The sequence below is a fragment of the Natator depressus genome, chromosome 13 (assembly GCF_965152275.1).
Source record: "Natator depressus isolate rNatDep1 chromosome 13, rNatDep2.hap1, whole genome shotgun sequence".
NCBI lineage: Eukaryota > Metazoa > Chordata > Testudines > Cheloniidae > Natator > Natator depressus.
Window position 1 is genome coordinate 14458958 of NC_134246.1, and position 19956 is coordinate 14478913.

Sequence of the window (19956 nt, forward strand, 5' to 3'; positions counted from 1 at the left end):
CTAAAATAACTGGTTTAAAATTTTTTTTAAAAAAATAGACTTTTAAATAGTTGATTGCCACCGGAAAAAGAACTAGTTGTCACTACAGGCTTAAAATGAAATGCAGTGTAATGTACAAGCTTAAATTAGTGCAAAAAAAAAAAAAGTACTATCTAGGAAGAAAAGGAGTACTTGTGGAACCTTAGACTAACAAATTTATTAGAGCATAAGCTTTCGTGGGCTACAGCCCACTTCATCGGATGCATAGAATGGAACATATAGTAAGAAGGTAGGGGTGTGTGTGTGTATCTACATATACACATACAGAGAAGGTGGAAGTTGCCATACAAACTGTACAAAAGAGGCTAATATTTAATTAGCCTCTTACAGTTTGTATGGCAACTTCCACCTTCTCTGTATGTATATATATCTTCTTACTATATGTTGCATTCTATGCATCTGAAGTGGGCTGTAGCCCACGAAAGCTTATGCTCTAATAAACTTGTCAGTCTCTAAGGTGCCACAAGTACTCCTGTTCTTTTTGTGGATACAGACTAACACAGCTACTACTCTGAAACCTATCTAGGAAGAGAATTCTTCTTGAGAAACTGCTTAGCAACTATAGTCCAAATATAGTGACGTTCTTTTGAAAAATAATCATAGAAATGTAAGGCTAGAAGGGACCTCAGGAGGTCATCTAGACAATCCCTGAAAGGTGTTTGTCCAGTTTTTAAGAACATGCAATAATGGGGATTCCACAACCTCCCTTTGTAACTTACTTCAGTGTTTATCTATCACTATAGTTAGAATGTCTTTTTCAATATCAAACCTAAATCAGCCTGTTTTACAGATTAAACCAATTACTTGTTCTGCCTTCAGTGGACATAGAGAACAGTTGATCGCTATCCTGTTTATAACAACCATTAACATATTTGAAAACAATTATCAAGCCCCCAACCCCCCCCCCCCCCCGTGTCGTCTTGTCTCAAGACTAAACCTACCCACTTTTTTAACGGTTAATCATAGGTCAGGTTTTCTAAACTTCTCATTTTTGTTGCTCTCATCTGGATTATCTCTCCAATTTTTTCACAATTTAGTGTGATGCCCAGAACAGGACACAATATTCCAGCTGAGGCCTCACCTCTACTGAGTTGAGAGGGACAATTACCTCCTGTGTCTTACTTGCAACACTCCTGTTTTTACGCCCCAGAATATTAATCTTTTTTGCAACTACATCACATAGTTGGCTCAGTCAATATGTGATGCTCTGTAACCCCCCAAATTCTTTTCAGCAGTACTACTGCTACTACTAGCCAGTTAAACCTATTAAACCCTGCACTTGTCTTTGCTGAATTTCATCTTGTTGATTTCAGACCACTTCTCCAATTTGTCAAAGCTGTTCTGAATTCTAATCCAGTCCCCCAAAGTGCTTGCAACCTCTCTCACCTGGTGTCATTCTCAAATTTATTCAGCATATGCTCCACTCCTTTATCCATGTCATTTAATGAAAATATTGAATAGTGCTGGGCCCAGGACAGACCCCTGTAGGACCCTACTCAATACAATTCCACTGTTTGATAGCGAACCACTGACAACTACTCTTTGAGTATGGCCTTTCACCCACCTTATAGTAACTTCAACTAGACCACATTTCTCTTGTTTGTTTATGAGAATATCACATTGGACTGCCAAAAGCCTTACTAAACTCAAGATATATCACATCTACAACTTCCCTAATCTACCAGGCCAGTAACCCTATCAAAGAAGGAAATGCCATGGTTTGGCATGATTTGTTGTTGACAAATCCATATTGGCCATTCTTTATAACTTTCTTATCCCTTAGGTGATTGCAAATTGATTGTTTAATCATTTGTTCCAGTATCTTCTCAAGTATTGAAGATAGCTTGACTGGTCTACAATTCCCAAGTTCTTTGTTACCCATTTTAAAGATAGGTATTATGTTTACCCTTCTTCAATCTTATGGGACGTCACCTGTGCTCCATGAGTTCCGAAAGATAATCGCTTATGGTTCCAGTATTCCTTCAGGTAGTTCCTGACGTACTCTAGGGTGCATTCAGTCAGGCCCTGCCAACTTGAGTGCATCTAACTAAAGTGTTCTTTAACCTGTTTTCCTATTTTAGCTTGTGTTCCTTCCCCCTTGTTAACGTTAATTGTGTTAAGTGTCTGATCACAATTTACCCTTTTAGTGAAGCCTGAAGCAAAATAGGAACACCTCAGCCATCTGTTGTTCACTCTTCTTCCCTGCTAAGTATAGGACCTACACTTTCCTTCATCCTTCTCTTGTTACGTACGTGTGTGTGTGTCATTTCTTACTGCTTGTTGTGTCCCTTGCTAGGTGTAACTTACGTTGTGCCTTAATCTTTCTGATTTTGTCCCTACATGCTTGTACTATTCTTTTGTACATACCCTTAACAATGTGTCCGTGTTTCCACTTTCTGTAGGTTTCCTCTGGTTTTTTTTTTCCTCCAGGTTGTTAAAGTTCCTAATGAGTCCTATTGGCCTCTTTCCTCTATGTGGGAATAGTTTGCTTTGGTGTGTCTGTCTCTTTGAGAGCTGGCAGTTTCTCCTGAACTTCTTTTCCCCTTAAATTTTCTTTCCATGGGACCTTAACTACCAGTTCTCTGGGCTTGTTAGTTTTTTGTTTTTAAGTCCGTTGTCCTTATTTTGGTGTTCTCACTCCTTCCTTTCCTTAGAATCAATTTCACGATCACTTTCACTCAAATTGCCTTCCACTTTCAGCTTTACAACCAATTCTTCCTTGTTAGTCAGAATGAAGTCTACTTAATTACTACTTCCACCTTTAGAAACAAAAAGTTGTCCAAGAATGTACTGGGCATTTTGTATTTTGACACATTACTTTTCCAACAGATGTCTGGGCAATCAGTCCTCCCTTACTATCAGATCTAGTGGTTTTTTGGATATTTCTATTGATTGATCTAGAAATGTCTCATACAACTCCTCCTCCTGATTTGGTGGTCTATACTAGACTCTGACCATGACACAGCCCCTCTTTATGTTTTTGTTTTTGTTTTGTTCTCATATCTTCCTCAGACTTTCAAATGGTCTGCCTTTAATCTCCTTCTGGACCTCCAAACAAATGTGTATTTCTGTTGTCTAATGCAACACCTCCTTTTTTCCCCCACCCATCCTTCCTGAGCAACCCATATTCTAGCCATGAGATTTCTCACCCAGTCTCAGTGATGCAGTTAAGTAATAATTTAGCTTATGGGTTAATATGTCCAGTTTTTCTTCCCCATATGGCCTTGCCATATTGTAAAGTGAAAGTTATTCTTCATTTTCTGCTTTTATTGTGGAGGCAGGCAGAACAGTCTAATGTTTAGTATCTGCAGATATTAGAACTTTAAAAACTGAAGAGTTAACTCTAAACAATTTGGTCACTGCTCTTGTGTGTCACATATTCCCTTGAATGATGTGAAGTTAGCAAAATTCAATGTTATGGACCAACATCCTTAAATTACCAGAAAGAGGAAAGGTAGGCAAGTTACTGGCATGTGAATTGACTAAGAGACCGGTATGCTTAAATACCCTACTTGGAAGAAAAGTGCTAACACAGTTTCCTTGGCCAGAGTAGTCAGGATCAAACTGTTTGTTACTGCTGAAATTCAAAGTTCTAATCCTGTGTAGGACAGGAATATATGGAACATTAAAACTTTAACAATTTCTCTAGAGTTAACATTTATTGTACTCTTTTGGAGATTAGGGTAAAAAAAATAGCAAAGATGGTATTTTAACTGGTTAGAATTTCTAACTGTGGTCTTGCATCTTCATCTTACATGTGACATACTTTGTGTCTGCATTTAAAGAAAGGATACTTGCATAACCTCAAGACACAGTGTACAGAATGTCCTGGCACACACTATTGCATTTTTTCCAATTTTAGCAATGTACAACCCTTAGTTTGGCTGCTGTGATACTGATTCAATTAAATGCTAAAAGTGCTTCTTGTTGCTCCTTCTCAGTTGCTGTTATCTTCCTGCATTAAAACAGTTATCATGAGATGCTGAGTCATAGTTCCAATGCATATATCAGTTTGAATGGGTGTGTTTTAAAACTGCTATCACAATTTTCTACTAAATATAAATATAAATTTAAAAAATAAAAATAAAATACTTTCAGCACAAGTTTGAGCCATTTGAAGCCACTTCGGTATTTGACAAACTAAGTGATTAACCAAGTAAAAGGATGAATTTACTAAAAACAAAATCCTTTCTAGTCCATTTTGATCTGAGTGGTGACGGTGTCCTCAAAGGTGTACTTAATGCAGCCTGATTTTAAAAAAAAAAAAGTTGACTTTTATAGTATTCATGAATAAAACTTTCTCCTCGTCCTTGTTAGACATTATGCTGCACTTGCTACCCTCTAGTGGTAACTATTGGTGCTTACACTTACAGAAAGAGACCAAGTTTCTCTAACTGCGAACTTGAAAAAAATGTTAAATTCTGTGAAACACTAGTCATGTCACTTCCTTTCCCCTGTATGTTTGCCAGATCTCAACTTAAGTATTAATAATTCCCAGGGACAAAAAATGAAGACCATTTTACCAAGACCTGTTAATACTAAATGGTCTCCCCCAGCCACGATATTCCATTGATTAGTGCAAACTAATTTCTGCAGCAGTGTACTATAAGCCTGTATCTTATCTTGTCTAGTTTAAATTTCTGTCTTAAAGAAAACATTTGGTCTGTTTGTGGGCCGTAAAGGATTTATAAGATATGGTATACACAATGGAGAGAGGCATACGTGATTAAAGTTAATGAAATCTATTTGTTCAACTCTTAGGGCCTAGCTTTTGATTTTGTTTCAAACCCAATGGATCCTTCATCAGTCACAAACCACAATACTATCTGACGCACAACTGGAAGTCTCTTAAAACTCTCTTGACAGTCAGATAGCAGGAGTGTGCAGTAAAGTAGATCAGAGGGGTTTTTGTCAATCTATATTGGGAGCTAGCCTCCCCTAATTAAATGGGGGTGGGGGGAAGGTGATTTCTAGCAGACACTTGTGCTTTTGAGGTTGAAACAAATGGAGCCCAGATTTACATTTACTCCTCATAATGTGGGTTTGCATGTTTTTTTTCTTACAAAGATAAAAATGAAGATGGCTTGGAAAGAGCAAAAGTTAAAAACCTTGGGGCCTCGAGAGAATGCAGCTATTGTGGAAAATATTTCCGCTCAAATTATTACCTCAATATTCATCTCAGAACTCATACAGGTAAAGGATTTTAAATTCTTCAGGAGAAGGTCTGCTTAAGCAAGATCAGAGGGAACTTTAGATTCCTGTTAAGAACAAATTAAAACTATCTACAAAATTGCTGAAATTAGGATCTAAAATCTCCAATGTTGCAATTGAAGTGTAAATGAAACATAGCCTTAAACAGCTATGCATATTAATTTCCTAAACTCAAATCTACTGTAAATTAGACTCACGCTAGACTTATGTCTCTGCTACACTTTGATTTGTAACATTGTATCCTGCCTTTCACCCTTGTCTAATTATCACACTGCTTTTAAAAATCCAGAATACAACTCCCAAGTATGTGCCGCTGCTGTGTCAGAGCCTGTTGTCCCTGTTTTCAGTAAAGCTTCTTTTCCATACCCCTACATACTCCTCCTCCAAAGAAACTGTCAGTGTATTTAATGAACGGAAGTGTCCCTATTTTTTCTCAAAGGACTGTTTATACATTTGGCTAATATTATTCCCATTTGCTGACCAGCCCGTGTTGTCTTTGGCCATGCCGACATGTGGCTGCAATTGATCAAACGGGGTCCCTTTAATTATGCTTATTTCCTTTATCTGTGCTCAACAGATTGCTAACTGCCATCCGTTCACCTTCTGAACACGTAGGAAAAACTCTCATCCTAACCAGAAGATGTCACTGTAGTTAACAAAAAGACAAACAAACCACCCACAAACAACCACTAGGTATAGTTCTTAGGGGTCATGGATCAATTTGGAGCCTGCATAAGAAATGTGTGTGTTTTTGAGCAGGGGGAGGAGAAAAGAAGAACACTATATTTTCTTAGTCTTTTGAATTCTAAAACTCATTGAATCATTTAATTATGTTGAAGATTTTAAATCAATATGCATCAAACTTTTTCTCTGATGAAACTGTTTCAGGTGAAAAACCATACAAATGTGAATTTTGTGAGTATGCAGCAGCCCAGAAAACATCATTGAGGTATCATTTAGAGAGGCATCACAAGGAGAAGCAGGCTGATATCGCAACAGATGTGAAAAGTGACAGCAAAGTTTTGTTACAGAGTCAGGGGATGGACCTCCTGCAAGCCACTGATGGTGCTCAAGAAACCAAAAACTTGAAAAAGTTTTTTGACGGTGCCAAAGATGCAAAGGGCTGCCCACCTGTAAAGCAACAAAAAGAGATATTGTCTTCCTTTCAGAGCATATTGGGTGGTCCAGTCATCTTGACCATGAAAAATGATACTCAGGACTTAAAGAAGGGTGCAGTTGGTAATAGCTCAAATCAAATGAATGAGAACTCAGACGCTCCTTACCTGGATAAGCTAAAAGCAGAGGGAAAAGCAATGGAGTCTCAGGCAAATGATCCCATTGATAAAAAAGAGAGAGATGCTTTAGTGACATTGGAGGGAGATGATATCCAGTTGACTGGTGCCTTAAAGGACATAAATAATGTGGAAGAAATGAGAGAGAGCGCCGAAAAATGCAAACACAAGCATATAATGGGCTCTCAAGAAAAGCCGTTAAATTTATCTACTGGGACAGTGCAAGAATGTTCAGTGATCTCAACTGCTAAAGGCTTGTTAGCAACCAGCACCTGCCCATTTTGTACTTATAGAACGTTTTATCCAGAAGTCCTTATGATACACCAGAGGTTGATGCATAAATACAATCCCGACACTGTTAACAAAAATGGTTACAGAAACAAGGCTTTGGCTAAAGCCAGGCGTACTGGATGCCCACCAGCTCTTCTTGGTAAAGATGTGCTTCCCCTGTCTCTTAACCCTAATAAAAGCAAGGCTTCCCTCTCTATGCAACCAAAACAGTTGCATACAGAGAAGACTAAACAGTGTCCCCCTCTACAGAGCAAAGTCCCTGTTTTTTCTACTGTAGATCCTAGCAGTTCAGCGCCAAGTAACTTGAAGTCTTACAAACCACAAAGCATTGGCGCTCAGGCGAGTAGCTGTCGGCAACCACAGCAAGATATGCACTCAAATCCTAGTATTTCTTCAGTAATGGATAGAGTAAAAAAAGCTGAACCTAAAGCAAAAATTCTAAATATATCAGCTTCTCAACCTGGTGTAGTCAGTAGCAGCATCAATAGCTCCTATGATTCTCCCCTTAATGAATCTGCCTGGTTCAGTAATCGAGGAAGAGAATATCTCTGCAATAGATCTGTGGGTCACATAAACTTAGAATTTGGTGAACCATCTTCTAAAAGAGTGAAACCTAATCTGTTAGCTCTTGAACACATTGACTCTGCAAGGATTAATTACAGAAGATATGACATGAGCAGATCTCGTGTTGCAAACAGATATGCAAATCTGTTACCTCAGGAATGTTCACATGCCAAACCTGCATCCTCTGTTTTGCCAACCAAACAAGGGCTTCTGAATTCAGATGAAGTTGATTCTCGAAATGTACTAACTATTCTGAAAACCTATGAGCCATATAGCCCTGGACCGCTTTATGGTTCTTTTGGACCTAGCAATGGCCAAGCAACCAGCTCTCCAATAGAAGGTACTGTATTTTCTCTGTTTATACTCAACTATAACTCTGGTAAAACTTAAATTTTTGCTCTAATTTTAAGGCAAATGATTCAAATCAGATATTTAAATGCCCAAAACTGTCTCTGCATCACTAGTAGCTACTGGTGCAAACGATGGTTTGTCAGCAGTTTATTATCTTATTCAATGGCTTATGATAAATTTAAGGTCACAGCAAGTATTCAGACTTCAAATTCAATCAGTGTAACTTGTTGCTTCATATACACAGTAACAAACATCTGTTGCAGGAAGTCGAAGTTTTCTAAAAGGTTAATATTTAAGTGTTACTATGACAGCTATTCTGATTCGTTGATGTCAAATATGTGCTACTGTTAGTACTCCCAACCTTCATTGCAGAGGGTCAGTTAATGTTTCTAGAGTATATTAAAGAATTATAATGCTAAATGTTAAACATTTAGCATCTCATGCAAAGAAACCTTGGACCCCATGGAATGTTTCACATTTCTTCCAAAGAGAGCATTTTAAAAAAAAAAGTCCAACCTCCAAAATATATTAAATCCTGTAAAACTTACTTCAGGTCTGCCTTAAACCTGTATATTCTACATCTGAACTAAAAACTTCAGTGGATTACATTAATGCGTAATTTTTAACAGAAGCTGAACACTTCATTAGAAATGTGTCTGTCTAAATGTGTCTGTTTTAATATTCAAATTGAAAAGTCCCATCACTAATCAATAGTATTAACATTTTACTGTAGTAACTTCATTTGGTAAATATCCCTCTTAACCAAGATTTTCAAAACCAGGAGCCTAAAGCAAAATGCATGAATCCATTTTTAGGCACCTGCCTAATTTTACAAAATGTTGAACATCTGAGAGCTCCCACTGAGGTCAACATGGACTTAAGAGACTAAATTTACTTATGGGGAAAAAAAACTTGAACTTGGGATCTTGCCATTTCTATCTTCACCTGTTTTTATTTGTACCCTTGTACTGCAGTCTAACACAGCCACCAAAGTTGAAATGCTGTACTATGTAGAACTCAGTGGCTTTCTATTTATAGTTTGACATACAATTTAAAAGATGTATCTTTGCAGCTTATCTGTATCAATTGCTTTTTACAAAAACTCTCAATGTTGTAGACATAGAAAGAATTTGTTAACTTTAATTGTGCCTCATAACCACTGAGCGTACGCATGCTTCCATGGTGGTTATGAAGTACTTTTTAAACTTTGTCAGCAACTTGTCCTCTGTGAAAATAAGGTAATACGTTTATAGTATATTGTGGTGTGTAACCAATATTGCTGAACCAGTTCGGGTCATAGAAGATGTGGTGATGGCAACATATTAAACCTGCATTTGGAAGTTGAAAGGTATAGTGGGTGTTGGTGTGGGTGTTTTGGGTGGAGATGTGTAAACCTAGTCTCCACTAGTGGGAATATGGGAGGAAGAGTGACAGCTTTATTTCTCATCTGATGGATGAGAGGTGGAATGCAGTATCTGATTCATTTCTGAGTGTTTGAAATTATATTTGTGGTTCCTAGTCACATGGGCAGTCCTCTGCCATGTGTAGGCTACAGCAGCACAGCTAAGGTGTTGGATATTTCTACACTACACTACATCGATGGAAGGGGTTTCTCCATCAATGTACCTAATCCACATCTCTGAGAGGCAGTAGCCAGGTTGAAAAAGGATTCTTCCATTAAGTTGACCTAACTGTGGTGCTCAGGGCATGACATTTTTTTCACAGCCCTGAGCAACATAGCTAGGTTAATCTAATTTTTAAGCATTCAAGCCCAGGCCTTGAATGTTAACATTGGCTGCTAGGGTATGTGACTTGCTTTGGAGACACATGAAATAGTGAGTTGGGTATGGGTTCTCTGGGTTGGGAGGGTGTATGTCTTCATTCTTATATAAATAACAATAAAGGGAGTAAAAGGGGGGAAATAGTCTGATGGATGGGCTTTTTGAAAAGAGAAATATATCAAAATACCTTAAGTAACCTGGCTTTTCGCAGAAGTTATTGATAAAATCTTAACTTTAGCTGAGTACTGAAGTTTTTTAATGTGGGAGTTTGCTTTTAGAAAGCATTTAAGCCTTAATTTGATGTGGACGTTACCTGTCTGTAAACGTTACTTTGCTACCGTTATGTAGTTTCAGTAAAACACAAGACAGCATTGGCAGCAGAGGTAGAGCCTGTAACTTCTTTGACCGGCTGACGGCTAGACACAAACAGCCATCCACTAGTCACATTTATAAACTCTGAAACAGTCTCGGCCTTTCATCTTTTGGTTAAACTGCTTATTGTGAATAATGTTCAGTTTACATGCTCAGAAGAAACTGATGGTCTGTCCTTCAGTCTAAATGAGGGCCTTCTGTGGATCTTGAAGCCATTATTGGCCATGCAACACAAGGCCTACATGCAATAATCCAAAATTTCAAGAAATGTTCTAGGTATTAATGAATAGAACCCTATTGATTCTGGTGAAATCCAGGAGTAGGAAATTGAGGGGAACACATCAAGCCCCTTGCTTGCATCTAGTAGCGCATGCGTGCGCACACATCTGTATATATCTATCTCAGGTCTGCCAATCCTCTCAGTTTAAAATATTGACAACCTGAATGGCTTTTTCTGCCTGAGAGATAGTAATAAGAATAGTGACATGGAGTAGAGGATGGGAAGGGAGGCCACATGGCAGAATGGGGTACAATGGTATGGCAGCAGAAGTTATGGAGGTGAGACACACAGCCAGAGACAAAGGGAAATGAGGGAATTTCAGGGAGTCCCTGAAATAAAGGGATGGGAATTTACAGGGGGTGGGAATGCAACAAACCCTTTTTGTGTGATTGAGTTCAACTTACAGAAGCAACAAAGCATGAGAAACTCTATCTAGATTCCTGTAATGCCTATGTTGGAGTTCACCTGGATTTTCTCCTTCCTTTATGCTTCTTAAAAACATCCGCAAACCTAGCCCTCTTCCTATGCTAAAACTTTATGGCATCTGATGGAAATTCTGCTTCTGAAATCTGAGCTTGTGGACATCATAATACACACATTGCAGCATGTGGCAATTATTATATCTATAGGAACAGTCCTACAGGTGCAGTTTTCTGCACCTCGAGGCAGTAAGGTCTGTAGCTTGCAGCTGAGAATGTAAACTTCATCAAATAAGTTCTGTAGTTCCCACTTCTTAGTCATCTAAACCACCATTTTCCCCCATAAATGGTCATAAGGCCTCAATTAGATACTACATTGAAGAAGGCCTTAGAAGTACCTAGATAGAAACCAAAGGTAGACTTTCTAGGCCAATACATTTTTGAGATGACATTCAAAAATAATTTAAAAACCTCTTGCAAACTCTCATCTCATTGACTTGTCCCATTAGCCTCCAACTCTCAGATAATCCTCTTGATGGTGCCCCATACATGAGTAAATTCAGATGGATTTGTTTTGGGGGCTGAGGGGGAAGGGGGAGGGTTGGGAAGAGGAGACAGCCAAATTGTGCAAGTATTAGACACTTAATGGACAGGGTGGAGATTGAAAAGAAGTCTAATGTTGTTCTGTGGTATAAGTTACAGAGAAACTTTCTTACACATTAGAAGTATGCAGGTGTACCTTAAAGTAGTAACAACTAGCAACTCTTAAGGGATATGTTTTATAAGATAGCATATGCAAATAGTTTGCAGGTATACAGCTGCAAGTTCTGGTACCCTTATTTCTCCCTGATGTTCTAAAACATGATGTTAAACCCCTTTTTATGACCTGTTTTGTCTTGTGGAAACATTTAGGTCCTATGTACATGTTATATCACGTTAAATGCTGGATCAAATTGTCATGAGAATATGTTCCACTTGGCAAACTTGATTAAACCACGTTTATTGCTCGTAAACTGTGCCAGTTTGCATTGCCCTGAAGAGACAGAAACATTCTGAAACCGCTCAGTTTGTGTTACTCTCAAATTAGTCATCCTTTGCAGTGGCTACACTCTATCAAGTGTAACCTGTTGGCTGATTGATCTGGCCGAGACTGAAAATTGAAGACAATTGCTCAGACACATTCCAGCAATTTTGTAGATTGTTGAAATTAATTTAGCTTTGCCATTTAAATTTAATTAAAGCCTTACTGGTTTTTTTCACAGTGCATTTAAGGCTTTCATGGAATATAGACAGTAGTTTAGCTTTTGTATCCTAATGGAGTATTGGTTCTTGAAACAGACATGACCTTTTTCTAAGTTTTATTAGCTTAGGTGAAAAACATTGCATAAGATTTAATATGATCAAGTATTGATTTAAACCTGTATTTAGAAATCTTAAGTGATCCCTTTAGTAATTAATCAATAAGCACAATACTGCCTTGGTAACGGCATTACAAAGTCTGTCCATGTAAATACATACAAAGATTTAAAAAAAAAACTAAAGCTTTTTGTACACTTACTATCACGTTGAAAAGAAACTTAAACTTGAAATGCAGCCTGTTATCATGGCATAGTAAATTATCAAAAACTTCTGTTTGAAAGTGATGCATATAGAGGAGGTAGAAATCCTGTACTAGCACCACATCATTTAGACAGATGACTTCAGTTTTAAAATAAATTAAATTGAACACGTCTGTAAAGTAGTTTACAATGCAAGCCCAATAAAAGTTGTTGTGATAGACATAAGGCAATGTAGATTCTAGTTCATTGAAAATATTCACTTTTAGGCTAGTATACTGGTCTTTTAATAAATAATAAAGCTATTTTGAAAAAACTTGTGTTATATTGTGCTTACATGTTGCTGATCTGTGTAAGAGGAAAACTTTAAGCCCTGGTCTACATGGGAGGGGTGGGGAGTGGAGGGGGAATTAACTAAGTTACACAACTTCAGTTATGTGAATAACGTAGCTGAAGTCGACGTACTTAGATCGACTTACTGTGGTGTCTCCGCTGCAGTGAGTCGACTCTCCCTGCGGCACTGGAGTACAAGAGTCGACGGGAGAACGCTTAGGGGTCGATTTATCACGTCTAGACTAGACGCGATATATCGATCCCCTTTGGATCAATCGCTGCCCGCCTATCCAGTGGGTAGTGACTAATACCCTTAGTAGAATGAAAGGGTGATGGAACCTTTATGTGTATATGGGACTGATGTTTCATATAAGGCCTTAATATTAAGTTTTTATTTTTTCTTAGATGCCTAAAATTCCATACCACTTTTTTTAGGATTGTTCTTCTGCAATATGTCTTTATTGTACCTCTAAAATTGTTGTGCTGTGCATTGGTTTGAGTGCTGTCTTCCACTCCATAGCGGTCTGCACTTCAGTGGCAAAGCGTACCTACATAAGTAGTTTGTGTAAAGCACTTTTGAATCATTGGGTGAAAAGGCACTGTAAAATCACTTCACTTGCAAATGAAAAGGACATTGAGTAAATTGTATGATGAGGCTTGTTTTCCAACTAATCTTGTTAATACCTCTTAAAATTTACTTTATCAGGAAAAAGGCCGGTGTCATACCAACACTTATCTAACAGCATGCTACAAAAGCGAAGTTATGAGAGTTTTATTGGCAATGCACGTTTTCGACCAAATGACAAGAAAACTTGATTATTTACTTCAAGAAATGGTAAACAATCCTGTTAATAAATGACTTTACTTTTGATATTTGTTAAGTCTGGCATCAAATATAGTGGTACGTGAAATTATTAGAAGAGTTATGGAAAATAATTGTGGAATTAGGTCAGTGAGAAGAATGCAAAAGTCCCCTTTACTATGAAAAATTAACTAAGTATCATGGTCAGTGTTTAGGATTGTATTTTGAAAAGTCCAAATGACTTGGTTTAGAACCTTCACCCTTGATAGTAAATGTGGAGGAGCTTGTTTTCCAAAATAAATGGGAGCATTAACAATATTTAAATTAAATCTATTAAACTAGATTTAAAGTGTTCAAGGGGAGGATCTACACAAAGTTAAAATGTGAGTTTAAAAACTACATGGAGAATTAACTTACAAATTAGGAGGCAGCTGATATTAGCTAGGATTCATGCACTTACGAAAACTTGATCTCTAAACTTGATATCTAAGCTATCATGTCCGATCATGACTTGAGTCGAGCTTTAACTATTTTTCTGGGTAGAGATTGCACGACATCCTGTATATCGTTCCTCTGGAAACACTTCCTGGTGTTCAACTCCTTGGCATTGACACCTCAGGTATTACATGTGCTTGGAGTTATATAACCTTGTTAGTTAGTTCCCCAAGAGAGGTAGGGGGAAGTCTTTTGTAATCAAGGCAGTCAGCTGTAACTCTGGAGTTGGGACTTCTATGTAACCTTGGTCAAGTCACATAATCCACCTGTCTCAAATCACTAAAATCTAGGGTAGTTCTTACCATATCCTCAACAGTGAGAGGGAACTGTTTTTGACATGTTTATATGCTCAGTTGATGAACATAAACAGTTCTGTATCTAGTTTTTACTCTTGCTTTATATATATATTCTCTCTAGTCTCTGTTTTTGTTCCTCTTTCTGGAATTCCTTCCAGTTCAGGTAGATGCTGCTTGAATGCTGCAGTGTCCAGACCTATACAATTTACATATTCTACATGTTCTAGAGATCTGAACTATCACCTCTAGTCCATAAAGCAAAGCTTTTATATCTACAGCACGTTAGATTGTTTTGCTACAGCTCTGTCTCTTGGGTCTCTTTTGACCATTTTTTTGCTAAATACCTCCCACTCAAGTTTCTCTTCCTCCCCCCGGCCCGGATATCTGTCTGTCTAACTTATTTCCTGCTTATATTTCTATTCATGATTTGAATGTCTTGAAAAGCTGATTTAATTGCCAATTTTTAATCTACCAAATAGATGCCACATTTCATGTGAAAACATTAATGTGTCTAAATATGCCTATTAAAGAACGTGTATATAAATTTCAATTTTAATATTTAAACATCTTTCTCTAGCTGCATTATTTGAATTTTATTAGTTTATAGCACAAAACTGTTTTTTGGTTTGTTCTAGGTCTGAGGACGCAAATGCAATTTTTGTGGAGTTATTACTTGCAGTTCATCCCTTGAGAGAAATGAATGGTGAAAGCTACTGAACTAAGCTGTGATTGTACTGTATATAAAAACACTACAGTTTTATAATATTGGTTCTGTTAACATTTGTACCAAATAGCCATAAAAAATTGTAGTCTGAACAGTTGGGTTATAAAGGTGTGGAGAATGTATATCTCAATGTTGGTCTTGAATAATATTTTTCTTTAGAATTAATTGACCAAATATTAGCTAGGAATTATATTTTTACATACTTGAGTGCTGCTGAAAAGAGATCCTCTTTGAAATAGTATATAATCCTTGCACCTCAGGTAAACTCTGTAAATATCTAAGCATGTTGGTTTAACTACTGTTCCTTTTTCATAGAGGTGGCAGTTTCTCATTTTGCGTTTTTCTGCTATTACTGTTAGTTTTTAAATAACTTTTTCAAATGAACTATGACATTAAATTGTTCAGTTTAGAAGTATTGTGATCATCCTAGCTAAGGTGCTAACTCTTTGCTGTTCAATCTTGCACATACTAGGACCATAATTTGTTGAAGCAAACTCTCTGCTTCTGTTGAATTGATGTTTCCAGCAACTTATCTTAAAAAGCAAAAGAGAGAAGCAGTTCTTGTCACATCCTGTGCAGGATCTTTCATAGTGTTCCTGGGACAGTCAGAATTCTCTCCTTATGTTAATTTCATAGTCTCTGAAATGAACATCTCCACCAACAGTTAAAAACTCTAGTGGCAGAATGTACGGAGGACTCACAGGACAAACAGGAAATATTTGAATACTTCAGGTGTTTAGGTTTTTACCAAATGTAATACACTTTCATTTAGGAAAAACATAGTATCCTTATTTTTGCATCATTTTGTCCAGACTCAAAAATAACATAAATATGTAACAGGCTTACAATAAAAACCCTATGGAACTGCAAAGTTTTCTTAAGGGGATGTGGCTTATCATGGTTTGGCCTGCTTGACTGTGCTCGGAAGCTTCTTGAAATCCCTCCTAGCATCTTAATTACAAACTGAAGTGTTGGAAGTATACTAAGGAACAGTCTGCTATGGGAGAACTGTGGTCCCTCTATTTTTATGAAGACAGCAGGAGTTTTTTCTAATGCACAGGCAACTAAACTTGTTAGAGGATGGCCAGATATCTGCCAGTTGAGCTGTTGCATATTTTGACTTTTTGTTTCTACGTAAAGCCTGTAATTGAGACTTGATTCTTCTGTACCTAATTTTGAATTCCATATATTTTAGTAAAAATTTTTTTTTGCACTGTTCGTTTTGCTCTTTGCTCTTCATATAGCAATTGTAAAATAGCCAAGCATAGAAATTCTTGTTTTCATTATGCAAATTACGACTTTCTAGTTGTATGGCTTAGTTCCTGTAATTTAAATGGAACCTAATTTTAATGTCTCTGTAAACTGGCAATGTAATGAAGTGCTGTGTATCAGGAAATTGTACACTATTTACTTTTTTTCCTGTTCATAAGCTGAGCCATATGTACATAATCTAGATTGTTTCCCTAGTTTTGCACTTTTATAGCTTATTTTTTTGAAGATTAATTCACTTGGAAGATGGCTAATCTATTTTTTTGTCTGATCTTTCAATGAATCTTATAGAATGCATGCTGGAACCATCTTTATACGTTTTAAGGGGATATGTGATTAAAAATTCCACAGGGCTGCATTAAGAATGAAATCTGAATTGCCAAATCTGTCTTTAAAAATCTTTTTTTCATGCTGGTACACTTTCAAGTTTTATTTTTTGGCCTCTTCCTAAATCTCTTGGGAATGGATTAGAGAACAATGTACCTAAAGATTTGCCCATTTCATGGAGTTACAGCCCTGTACTTCAAAGTATACTTTTGCCCATCAGTATTAACTATTGGGATACTACTGGTTTTTATGTTTCTTTGGAGAGAACAGTGCATGTATAGAGGTACAAGTTGTTGATTTTGTTTTGTTATATTTATTTCATTCTATTTTGTCTGATTTTTTTTAAGATTGTTGAAACCTTAAGTTGTCAAGCAGTAGACACATTACTCATTTAATTTATAATGTATTTCACTTTAGTTGAGTATGTTATTACATGTGGATGTAAATATATATTTGGTGTTTTGCAAATCTGGCTTTTTGTCTTTTGTTTTATAAACTTCCAAATATTTTAATCTTCACTTGAGTGACTCTGGATAGTGAGTATAATATATATTTAAATGATCGAAGGTTAGTTGAATACAAGATTCCAGACAACTAATTTGAAGAATGTCTATTTAGTTGTCTTTCTAGAAAGATTGCAAAAGAAGCCCATGCTCCCCTTCAGTTATCTCCACTTGATTACGTCTCCTAGATTTACACTCTATGCAATGCATTCTTAACGGTGGATGGAAGAGATCAGAACCCTCCATAGATAATTCAGATAATAAGGGGTGATCTTTTAAGCTTCAGACTTGCCATGGACTTAGTGTTCACTGAGGACAAATGCCTTCTGAAATAATTGTGAAAACTGGATTTGGGTGTATGGGGGGAAGAGGGGCAGGAGTTGGAAATATGATGTGTTTAAGTGCCTGACTCCCTCTGAAATCAATGTGAAGTAAGTGCCTAAACTCATTTGAGGATCTTGGCTTTAATAGTCAATGAAGGGGAAGTCCATGGAAAGCCTGGAGCTTAAAAATAAGCATTGGAATCAGAGGAAAAAATGACTTTCTTTAAAGTAGTATGTGTAGGGACTAGGACTGTTTCTCACTCATAACTAAAATGTTTGAAAATGAGAACCTCAGCTGTGTGGTTAAGGCTTGTCTACACTGGTTTTAAGGTGTTTTTAAGGTGACTGTGTCATTCACTCTAGCAAAGGAGGTCTGCAGTAGATCCTGTAGTCTGCTACTGAAGCACAAATGGGATCTACCCTAAGCCCTGCTGTACAGTCATTAAGATGTAATTACTATCCTCCTTTAATATCAACAGCAAAATAAACCCACCCTGGTGTATGAAGTGGATAATATATATGGAATGACTAAAATGATTAATTTAGGGTCTCTTGCTGCTTCTAAAGTCTGAGATTTTTGCAAGTCTGTGGTTTTGCTATTCTTCCATTCTCTCTCTCCTGCCCCACCCTGCATTGCTAACTGGAGTGAGATCTTCCACAGGTTTTAGTTCCACATAGGGATACACTAACTTTCTGTGAAATAGTATATATGAACTAAGACCCCAGGTCAGGTGTAATTCCAGTGCCCGGGCACAAAGTGCCCAATGTATTTCTAAGATCTCCATTTTAAGGGATAGTGAGCTGGGACTTGTCAAATACAGCGGAAGATTTAAATTGACCAGGAAGGGAAGCAAATATGGAGATTCTGCAGTCTGATGGTGTGCAGCCTGTGGTCCAGGAGTCACGTGTGCCTCTTTGGGGATCTAAATTGTGGCCCTCAAAAGTATGTGAATTTAATTATGATGTAAGGGACCAGACACCAGCTATAGGTGAAGTGAATAAAACTGCACCAACCATTCCTCCTTCCTGACCCTAAACTTGCCTCTTTGCTGGGGATTGTGGGGAAGGAGGTACCGGAAATAGCTATGCTTGCTGGGAATCAAAGCATGGGAATTTCTGTGGCTGGTTTCTATTCCCTTTGTAGCACCTGAATTGAACAAAGGCAGTTGACCAATGCTGAGAATCTGCCCCTAAATAATGATTGTGGTCCTCTGACCTTTTGATGTATTCATTCCTCAAGTTGAAATGACTGGACTGCTATGGTACCACTTAGTGTTTTGGTGATTGTCGCTGGCAGCTGTATGGGGTGATAGCTCTTGCTTTTAGATGTGGGTAAAATCCTTACAAGACATACCAGAAAAATATAATGGATTTAAACTGGTCAGATTCAGGGGACTCCTTTCCAGTGAAGGACTAGAGCTCTTTGTTCACATACAGGTACTCACAGTGGGGAGGGATGTTGATGCATTCTCCTTTGCACATGGTTTGACAAATCTTGTATGCAGTTTCACTGCTTTAATTGTTTGTTTTTGCTTTCTGGTCTGCGAGGGCCTGCTGCCATCGAATAAGTATCAGACCCTTATTGGGCTGGCCAGACGAGAATTTCCTTTTGTGAAAAATAGAAATTTTTTACATTTGGCAACACAACAAAAGAGACCTTTCAAATTTTTTCTTGAAAAAACACTGGACACCAGTCATTCTCTTCTCAGTCTTTCCTGTGGGCCCTGCTCCATTTTGTGTAAATAAATATTTATGGGACCAGAAAGAAGTAGTAATTAGGGAACTTGCCTGTTCTTTTCTCCACCTCAGAAATTCCATGTTGCACCTGAAACCTTCCAAGCACACTTTGTCAAATTAAGTTTCCACAAAACATTTTAGTTTTGACAAAATACTGTTTTCCAAGGCAGCTGTACTTATTAATTTTGTGTATATTCACCATGGCTTGCTTATGTATTTGTATCACTAGAGCACATAGACGTCTTGACTAAGATCAGGAGCTCCTTCAGCTGGCACTGAAAATACATAATAGGCTGTGCTTATCCCAAAGATTTGTCTAATAAATAGGGAAAAATTGAAGTATTAACCCCATTTTTCAGATAGAACTGAGGTAGAGATTAAATGGTTTACCTTTTGTCATACATGAACTCCATGTCATAGCTGGGATTAGAACTCTGCATCTCAGTTCAGTGCATTAAGCACAAAATCACCCTTTCTCTCCAGGTAAGAACTTTTTTTCAGTTATTTTCAGCCTTTAAATATTGCTTCCACCATTACTGAAAATTATCATGACCCTGAGACTAATATCACTGTAGTGATGATGGGAGTAGGCTCGGAAAGTGTGTGAGATTGTGCCAGCTGATATAAAATGTATACTAGGTACAATTTTGGTTAGAAAATACCATAAGCAAGAGGACAAATGTCAATGGAATTTTCAGGTTATAAACACGCCTTTTAAAATGGCCTTGTTAAGCTTTTTGTATTATAAATCAGTGATTAAAGTAAACGGCAAGAAATGTGCTGAATTGGGGAAAAGATTTCAAACTGTTTTTCTAGATTATTATATAGTAGGCATCCATTTTAGCACTTAAATACTGTATGTGCTGCACTGTTTTAGTCCTTAAGGCATTTCTTGTGTCCATGAAATGTACTAATATACAGATAAAGCTGGCCTGGACTCTTCTGATTGAAACTTGTGGGAGGATGAGAGGGTTTGTTTTGACAAATTCCT

The 19956-nt window shown here is 37.4% G+C and overlaps 1 protein-coding gene across 1 annotated transcript in view; it reads left to right on the forward strand.

Annotated features, from left to right (window-relative positions):
* The window catches only part of ZNF217 (zinc finger protein 217), a 36399-nt gene extending 19563 nt beyond the window's left edge, over positions 1–16836 (forward strand). Inside the window, exons 3-6 of the mRNA XM_074969949.1 lie at positions 5107–5232; positions 6139–7737; positions 13196–13324; positions 14718–16836. Coding sequence (XP_074826050.1) covers positions 5107–5232; positions 6139–7737; positions 13196–13305 — 1835 coding nt within the window. The 3' untranslated portion in view covers positions 13306–13324; positions 14718–16836. The remainder of the gene's footprint in view (positions 1–5106; positions 5233–6138; positions 7738–13195; positions 13325–14717) is intronic.
* Positions 16837–19956: the final 3120 nt, after the last annotated feature.